The sequence below is a fragment of the Serinus canaria genome, chromosome 3 (genome assembly GCF_022539315.1).
Source record: "Serinus canaria isolate serCan28SL12 chromosome 3, serCan2020, whole genome shotgun sequence".
Classification (NCBI taxonomy): domain Eukaryota; kingdom Metazoa; phylum Chordata; class Aves; order Passeriformes; family Fringillidae; genus Serinus; species Serinus canaria.
In genome coordinates this window covers 5,313,132-5,322,617 of record NC_066316.1, presented here as the reverse complement: position 1 = coordinate 5,322,617, position 9,486 = coordinate 5,313,132, and the positions used below count along the sequence as shown (strand labels likewise).

Below are 9,486 nucleotides of genomic sequence, written 5' to 3'. Positions count from 1 at the left end.
CGGCTCTTCTAAGCCCTCCTAAGGTATGTGTGCGTTCGGTGCGCTCTGGGCTACAAACAACAACAACAGGAAAAAAACCCGCGTGGAATCTTGCTTATGCTTCAAGAGAGTGTTTGCATGAGGAGGAGGGAGGGAGCTGCTCTGAGTTCGGGAGGGGAACGCCCTCCTCTGCTCGTTCTGTCGGCTGTCTCTGGGATACTGCTCCGCGGGACGAGTACAGGAGCTGCTGTAGGAACAGAGCATTTTTTTTACGAGAATGGTAAAATTTTACTGTGAAAATACTGGTTTTTCTGCCTGCGGGAGCGTTTAGGGGAGCTGGTGGAGAGGCGGGCGTATTTTTGTTTTTTTGCCTTAAGTTAAACAATTGACTGAAAGTGTGGCAAGCGGTTTTCCACAGTTGAAATCGTCTTGGTGCGCTAAACCTCAGTCGGTGAATGGCCCTTTAAAGTTCGTGTTAGTTTTCGTTTTTTAAATTGACGCGTGTTTGCAGAGGATGTGTCGCTTAAGGTTAATTTCAGGACCCGCGCTGGAATGTCTTGTTTGTCTGTGAAAGATGTAGGAGTCTATGTGACTCTATCTGTGTTTAAAAGGTGTGAGAATCTGCGTTTCTTTTGGTTTTTCGTTTTAGTTCGGAATTGCGCTGCCTAACAACTGAGCATCACATTAGCATTTGGAGTCACTGTTGGAAGTGGCTGTTGTGTTTGGCAGAATAGTGAGATTGCTCTGCTGGTCTAGGTGTGTTGGTTTAGGCTTTTTTTTTTCCTAGTTAGTACTACTCTATTTTGCACATATATTTTAAGAAATTGCGGGAAGCCATTGTTTGGTCGCTTTATTTCACGTGCCTGATTGTTGGCTGCTGTACTGAGCAGCTAAAGGGTGTTCGACCCGAGGGGTTGGTCACAGGTGCTTTGAGAAGCTGCTGCCCCGTGTGTTCTAAAGTTTCTGGGAGGATCAACAAATCAGCTGTGCCTGGCACATTTTTGTCAATTCGGAACCACAAAAAAAAAAAAAAAAAAAAAAAACACCCTTTTTTTTACTTCTTAACTTTTTTTTTTTTTTTCTGCGTAGGAAAGCAGTAGAACTTTGAATAGCCACAGAACTTTGAATTCCTTTAGAAATTTAAGCCCTGCTGTTGACCTCAACAGAAATTCGATGAGTTGTTTCGGACAAAGTACAGTTAACTCACCTGAAGCTGCTGATTTAATCAGCTGTTGTGTCCCTGATTGTTTGCAGCTGAGCCTCCTGACTGCCCACAGCTGAACCTCCCACTGAAGGGCTTTGAGTTTGAAGTTCTTGGTGATGAGCTGGTTAGCATGCTAATGAATAAACAGGAAAGCAGCTGTAACCTGTTAAAACAATTCATTTGCTCTGTAGGATCCAGACCTCAGGAGTGATTGTCTGCTGCATTTCAGGTGTGCACTGGACAGGCAGTGCATATCTATGTAGAGGTATGCAGGACCCAGACACCCAATCCATAGAAGCTGCCCCAATTTAGAGTTGTTATGAAACCCCCCCTGAAATAACTGTGTTGGGCAGGGGGTGGCAAGGGGATGGCTGGAGCCAGCAGTGTTTTCCTTGGTTCTCAGGACAGCCGATGGGATGGCCGTGGTAACCTCCTCAAAGGAAAATACAGATGTGTTCATTGTCAGAAGGACAGAGTCAGGTGATGTCCCAGGCATTATCAGCCTCTTCAGCCCTGTCACAGAAGATGTCTTTGGAAGGATTGACGTCACTTATCTCTTGTAAGTAATGGTGTTCTAGGTTGTCACCTTTCGGGGAAATTACACTAAAAATAGCAGAAAACATTCTGAGCCTTGACATGGAGTGACATAATGACTTTTTGTGCTGTTTCTAAAAATGGAAAGAAAATCTACTTTCATGTCTGTCATATGCATGACTTTGCAAACCTGGGTCTCTGCCATGGTGAACAAGGTTTGATTCTATAGTAGCTTCCTTTTGTAAAAGCTCAGAAGAAATGCTGCAGGAAAACCACTATCAGCAGACAGGCTTGTGACAGACAGGTACTGGTGGGTGACTGGTTTTTCCCCCTTAATAGCAAAAATCCCAGTTAGCAGCTCTTTGGGGGAAAAGAGATATGTGAAGAAACATAATGGAAGGGAATGTTTAAGTCTTGCTCTCAAATTTACTAATACGATTAAAGATTTGAAAATTCACCTGAATTTTTATAGTGTTAGAACACAAATATGTGGAACTGAAGCAAAAATTCCAAGTTATGAAGTTTTATTGAGGTCTGATCCTGGGAACCCTCTTGAACATGACTAATTTTGCTGTTCCAGCAGGCTAAATTCACAGTCAGTCTCTTTTCAATGTGGAGTTTCTTCAACTTGTGCAAAATTAAATTGTTTTTATAGAGAATTATCCAATCTTGCTTTGACACTCTGCAATGAGAAGAATGAGGTTATAGCCCATGCCGCCTTTCTGGACTATCCAAACTGGAATATCACCGATCAGGCTGAATGGGAACCATTCCTGAATGAAAACTATCCTGACAATAAGTGCACTGTAAGTTGAGTTTTAGTTGATTTTAGTTGAGTTTTCATTTAAGGCTCAGGTATGGCAAGTACACATGGGTGTCTATAGTCTGTTTCCAGTAGATTTGAGGCATTCAGGATACAGAAGGTGATGGAGTCCTTGTCCAACCCTGCTGACAAGGGGAACCTTAGTTCTGTAGTGGACTTGTTCAGTGCTAGTGGGGAGGCTGCTACTTAGGCAAGATTGTGACTTTCTGGTAGGATCTACAGACTGGAAACAGGCCCTTATGAGTTTAGCACTCAAATGCTCCCCTATCACCAAGTCCAGCTGGGAACTAGATCGTGGGATTGTTAAGAAAATACAGAAAATGTTGAACCCCAAGCACCCTAAGGTGTGGAGCACATGCCATAATAAGGTGTTGGCCGTGCTGCAGTTATCTCTGGGTGTCTTGTTCATCAGTTTCCCAGGGTCCTCTGTGATGTTAAGCAATGGCTTGGAGGTAAACTGACAAAAGCAGTGTTTGAAAATGTGTGCTCTTAAAGGAAATGCCACCAGTACAGCCAAAGGGAGCATGCAAAAAGGACCTGTGATTTCCTTGTCATGGACTTTTTGTCCCTTGAGCAGCACTTGTGGGCAGCCACTTAATTCAGGGTACAGCTGCAGCTGCTCTGCAGGTTCTGCTGTGCTGTGATCTCCCTCCCTCAGGCTGTCTGGTGGCTCTGCAGATCTGCTGTAGGGGCCTACAGAGAAAAGACAAGAAAAATTAATTACTGCTCAAAACCAGTAGTGAAAAACACTGTGAAACAGACAGGCAGCATTCTGTTTTTCTAGAATTAAGTTTATTTGCTAAAGTAGCTGTAGAAGATTCAGTGTTTTATGCTTCTGCATTGGCAGAAGCTCTGAAAATTTTCTGGGGTATAACTTGATGAGAGGATGTTGGTGAACTGTAGGTTAAATCCATGCAGGAGGGCTTTTCAAAACTGAGGTCATCTGAACATAGGATTCTGTGAAGTATAGTTGACCTGTCTTTTTCCTAGTGTACAGAAAAAATTTCAGAGTCTGAAGTGGGAGTTGACTTGTGCAGAAAGAAATAAGTGAAGATGCTTTACTGGATTGTCTGGTTACCAGCACTATTCAGAAACAGTTGCAATCCATGTCTGGCTTACTTGGTGTCCTCTCAGACCTCAACAGTAATATATTTTTTCATTTCTTCCCTTTACTTCTAAGAAAACAAACAAACTGCCCAATGTTTAGGGCTGTCTTTAGATGTTTGTTACAATAGCTTGTTGTCCTGATGCTGGTCCATGTTCTGCAGCTTCTATTGAAATCATTGTTGCTCTTAAATTGCTGAAGTTTGTTGGTGCCTCTAGCTATGGTGTTTTAACTGAATATTATACTATTCAGGAGATCTCAGGTTTTCCATTTTAAGTATTTTTATCTACAGGCAGACCTTCACTGACCCAGCGCTTGTAATGAATATGCTAGAGAGCAGCTGATTTAATAGCCCTTGCCACTCCAGCACAGGGGTTTTCCATGTTTACTGGAAGGTGCACAGGATTAAGGTGTCTGTTAGTCTGCCCTGTTTCTGCCTGGTATTTGTGTGTCTAATGATGTCATCTTAAAATATGTAATTTTTCTTACTACCTTTAAAGAAAAACCGCTTTAGGATTATGAGAAGCAGGTCAGCTTTTGGTTTGAGGTTACTTTTTTAACCCTAAAAGAATGTCAGACACCTGTTGAATATTTAATGTGGTTGAATGTTGTCAGTCAAGAATTAACAATGTTCAATGTACGAAATGTACAGTGTATATTGCAGTCAAACAATAATAAACTGAATAGAAAGAAAAAATGTTGCAGAATCACAAAATTTTATGAAGCAATTTAATCACATAACTTTACCCACACATGCTTTGAAGTCACTTATGTGTATTTTGCTCCTTGAGTGCAGATTACATATGTTGGAAATGTATATGTGTACTAATACTCGGGCTGATGGAATGAACATGAGCTGCATGGTGTGTAGACTTTCACTCCTTATTTTGTAGCCCTTGAACACGCTCTTTGTGCATCTCTTTGTGGCAAAGGAAGGTTATGCAGCTGGATGTTCCCAAGAAATTGTTAGGTGAGTTCCTGTGTAGCCTTGGGTAGTGAGGCATGTGCCCTCTCCTGCTGTCAAATCACATCTGTCAGGTCAAGCAGTCTCACCCAGATGCCCTGATCTCTGACAGAGATCTGCCAGCAGAGGCCTGATATCTTAAATATTTCACCACTGGGAAGCTGCTAAAAAAAAAAGAGGATGTTTGAAATGTAAAGATTGGGAAATATGAAAGAAATAAGGTAAGAAAAAACAGTCAAAATTACCCAGATAAATTTCACATGATATTGTTTTTCAGAAATGTTTTAATTGTTGAGCCATGTGGTCTTATGAAGGAAGGTTAGAGACACTGGAGGAAAAAAAAGTATATATTAAAAAAGATAGCTGCTGTCTGTGATTGATGGGTGTATTAATGAAAGACTGAATATGTTTGTTATTTGTCTAGGAAAGCTTTCATCTTACTACCAGATCTGCAATTTATACTTCTCTTTTTACCAGCTGAGAAGAGGTTAGGTAAGAGCTTAAAACTGCTTTATTCTTGAAGTGAGAGCAATTCCACACCTAATTAATATGCACTGACAGCTTGTTGTGGTGTTCTCTTTTTTAATACTGAGAACAGTTATCAGTTTCAAGACATGTGAAAAACATTGTCTAAAAGTATCTTCTTGTGAGGATCCCATGTGCAAGAGGTACCTGTGGTTCCATGCTCATTCCAGCAGCCATTCAGCAGTCTGTCCATTCCCTGCAATCTTTATATTTGCCAGAAACAGGACATCAGAAAAGAGTAAAGATCTCAAAAATCAATACCTACAGGTTTTGTGAAGATTTCTTGTTGAATAGAGCTAAGAGACTTGAAATTGGGCATCTTCTCTTACTTAGCCAAGCCAGTCCAGATTGGAAGAGGACCCTTTGGTGAGGCTTGGGGGGTGGCTGCTGGAGACATAGAAGGAAACTCAGATTATTTCCTCTAGAAGAGATGTACAAAAGTAGAGAATACACAAGTTAGGCAGAGAACAGCACCAGATGTGGAATTTAGAATTTTGGTCCTGAATTCTGACTGATAAACCAAGCATGCACTTGATTGAGCTGAAAAGGGAGCTAGAACTTTTCTGGTATGCTGGCTCCTATGCATTGGTTCCAAGTCACACTAAAAGACTGTAGTGGTGTGTCAATTACAGAAAACAGGTCTGGAATTCAGGGTTTTGTCAAATCCACCCTGGCAACCAACATCAGCTTTCCTTCAGTATTGTGAGTCCTGAGAGAGATTCTCCAGAGGCGTAGAGAATTGGCTGTATTATTCTTATAGGGATTGTTTTCTGCCAATTTCTGGTTGCTTTGAAGCTTATTCAGGTTTGGATTGCTGGGTTAATTAGATGACTTCGGTGACAATTCTCACACATTTATGCTGCTGTCATTTAAGTCTCATTGCCTAACTTAAAAGACGTGGAATATTTTGCTATCTGTGGTTTAAGTTTGAAGCTCCATTTTCCTCAGACAGTTTTGCTGCTAATTTAAAGCTTGCATAATGAAGTTTCTCTGTTGCCTTGACAGGTTTTTGTCATTCAGAGCTGGACTTGGGAAATGTCTTTGAAAGGATCGTGCCTGTTCCACGCTCACAGGTGGAGAGACATTTCACCTTGCTGGCATGCCCGAGGCATTGGTGTCACCCACGGCTGTACGTGCGCCAAGCAAGGTAACACAGCTCCTTGCTTCTGCTTCCCTGAGCACATCTGGCTGGGGGAAACTGAAGCAGTTTCCTTCTTTGGTTTGCAGCATCAGTAGCTTAGCTTGGCTGCTCTAAAACAGTTAATATGCTTTTGCTTTGTGTGATTGGTCAAAAAACTTTTAGAGTAAGTTGTAACGTTAAGGTCTTTGCTGCCTGGGATGTGAGCTGATGGCATCTTCCCATTGTCATAACCATGTAATGAGAGCAATGCTGGAAAATGAAACAGCTCAAGGCACGTTCCTAGCAGTCCCGTCCTGCTCATGGTTTGTACACTGCCCCCAGCTAGAGATAGTTTTCTGTGACAACCAAACTAGGTAGTTCTAGGATTATGCTGGTTTTGTTTTATTTCATCACAACATGTATTTTTTCAAATGCTAGTTAGCTATGTAGGAAAACTATTTTTTTGTCAGTGATATTTATTCTGTGATCTGCTGGCTGAACTAGACAGCTGTTGGCACTCTTGGTTTTTCCAGCCATGTGTGTTCTGCCTGTACCAGTGTTGCATCCAGGACGTAAGAAATGCTAAGTTTCTGACCCAGGGGCCTGGAGATTTTCCTGTTGTTGTAGCTGTGGAGATGCTTCCTTGTAGTGTGGTTGAAATAGAACATGAAATTTTGGGTTACTTGCTGCCCTCTTCACCGTGGGAAGACTGCTGGTAGGGTAATGTTTTAGGAAGCAGTGGTTTGATTTAACTCTTATTTATTCAGGAGTTTTTGCAGGTAGTAAATGTAAACGCTAATTTAATCACCACTCTGCTACCTATGGCTAGGTAGCAGAGTGGTGATTAAATTAGCGTTTCTGATGCCTGCCGTGGAGACTGGAGTTTGGGAAAAAACGTATTCCTTGGAGACTCTAGCACATGGTATGGATTTGGGGGGTTCTGTACTGACCAGTGCCTGCAGATGGTGATGCCATGTTGAGTGTGTCTAATTGGTAAAGCCACGCTGTTTGTTTATGGCTGGTTCATGCTGCCAGCTTGGGCTGCATTCTAAAAGAAGCTTGTCTCTGAGGTGCTTTATTGCATATATTGAATTTTCCCACATGGGTCTGAAGCAAATCTGCAGCTTGTGCTCTTCCTGTTGCTTGACTTTTGAGCATTTTAAGAAAAAAGCATTAGGCCTGACCTTTGCTGCTTTGCATCCTCCTACTGTAGCTCTGGATATTTCAGTATGTTAAAAACCTCTCTCATACTAACTAGATGTACAGTTGTTAGGCTTTTTGAGTATATCACCTATAACTAAGTTAATGGACTTTTATACAGAGAAGGTATCAGTAGGTGAGTTAATGCCTGAAGATTAAAAGTCTTTCCATATGTCTTAGTTCTGACTATCATGTTTGTCTTTTTTTTCAGTTTAGGCTGGGTTTTTTTTGGTTTGTTTTTTGGTGGCCATTGGATATTGTCAATTCAAATGTTCTTTTGCATGGCTGGAAATGTCACTTAGGCCATAGCAATATTCCTGATAAGAGCTGCCATCTTGTCTGGGATTTTGGTAGTTTGTTATAAAAAGTAAAAATTTCTTCAGCTTTGGTGTTAATAGAAAATTAACTGGGAAATTGGTTTTCCTCTGAAATTATACAGTGGTGATACAAAATTTATACTTCAGTGTTGCCCATCAGTGGATAACAGGTAAGGCTAATTTCTGTTTGCAGAAGGAGCTCTGCCTTTCCCTTTCCTCTGCATTCACCTCTGTGCTTCACTGGCATCCATAGTAACAGTCAGTGGGAGCCCTTAGAGACTCCTCTGTGGATGTTGTCTGCAGCCACCTGCCTAGCAACATATTCTGGGGCAGTGAGAGGAGATTAGCCTAATCTCTGTCCCCTCTTCCCTTGCTTACAGAGGGGAAAAGCAGCTGTAAACCGATACTTTGTTTAGCCATCGATTTCCAAATTACTCTGTCTGGCCTCTATAATGTGAGAATGTGTCAGAATACAGCCCACTAAACTTTGATATTTAAGGTTCTTGCTGGTGTCTTGTCCATATCCTGCTGTTCTTGGGTTTGTGCCCTGTAGGCAAGAGTCAAATTTGCAGCTCTGTGCTTGCACTCGCAGTAGAAGAATTTTGTGGCATTTTTATATTGGAAAGCTTACTGGGGTTTGGAGGGTTTCTTTACTTTGTTTAATATTGTGGTAGTGGTGGAAGATACTAAAAGCAGAATAAACAAGTTAAAATGGTTGTGTTCCTACGGAGTAGTGTGCAGGGAGATGAATGGGGGTGTGGAGAGTCCCATTGACTGTCTCAGGGTCAGGCTTCAGGAATTGTCATCTGTACCTTTGTTTGGGATCTTGTCCTGTGTCCCACAGAGCAGAATGACATGGGGCACTCAAAACACTTGGCACAATGTTCCATTTGGAGGAGGTGTGCATCTCTTATGGACTCCACGAAATAACAGGGTTCAATTAGGTTACAGTCTCATTTTGTTACCCCTCTTTTTTTTGTTTTTTGAGGTTTGAGAGCTTATTAACAGATTTGCTGTACTAATTAATTGTGCTGAGGTGGTGATGTTCTGATAATAGAAAACCTCACTGCAGATTTCCTGTGAAGTAGATGAGGGTAACCATTTTGGTTTGAGGGTAAGGAATTAGTTACTATAAGTTTTTATGGAGCTTTCATTGCTGCTGGAGCTTCATTTTAGTTGAGGGGGGGAAAAAAAAAAGCAGAAACAAGGTCAGAATCCAAGGGCTCCTTAGCCTTGGTTACAAAGGTGGTCTTACGCAGAGGTTACATCCATTCTGGTGTGCAGGAGCAGAAAAAGCATCCAGAGACCCCCTGACCACCTCTCCTGTGCCGGAGTCAGGCAGTGCTTAGGAACTTGGACAGTGTTTGATACAATGAGAAACAGAACCTCTTTTGCCCGGCTGTGTTTTCTTTAAAGCTCCTTCCAAATCCAGACACACATAAAGAGTAGCACTGAGAATCTGTTTATTGTTTCTGGGTTCCTGCCTGTGAGGAACAATTATCTCCAGCTTAGAGGTATCACATACAGGTACTTCCCTACCTGAGCAGTGGGACCCTGGGAACACAACAGGAGTTTCCCCCAAAACCCCGGGAAGTTCTTGAGGTTCCTGGTTCTCCCTGGCCCAGCACGTTTGTGCATCCCTGACAAGCGAGGGAAGCGCCGCGGGCCGGTCCCGGTTCCCGAGCAGGAAGAGGAGGAGGTTTGTGCATCCTAAG

General features: G+C 42.1%; 1 protein-coding gene across 1 annotated transcript in view; it reads left to right on the top strand.

The window, feature by feature from the left end:
* Window positions 1-64: 64 nt before the first annotated feature.
* The window catches only part of CFAP61 (cilia and flagella associated protein 61), an 89,271-nt gene continuing 79,849 nt past the window's right edge, over window positions 65-9,486 (top strand). The window contains exons 1-6 of the mRNA XM_050972031.1: window positions 65-259; window positions 1,587-1,742; window positions 2,373-2,523; window positions 4,539-4,615; window positions 5,034-5,101; window positions 6,140-6,281. Of these exons, the coding sequence (XP_050827988.1) occupies window positions 1,600-1,742; window positions 2,373-2,523; window positions 4,539-4,615; window positions 5,034-5,101; window positions 6,140-6,281 (581 nt within the window). The 5' untranslated portion in view covers window positions 65-259; window positions 1,587-1,599. The remainder of the gene's footprint in view (window positions 260-1,586; window positions 1,743-2,372; window positions 2,524-4,538; window positions 4,616-5,033; window positions 5,102-6,139; window positions 6,282-9,486) is intronic.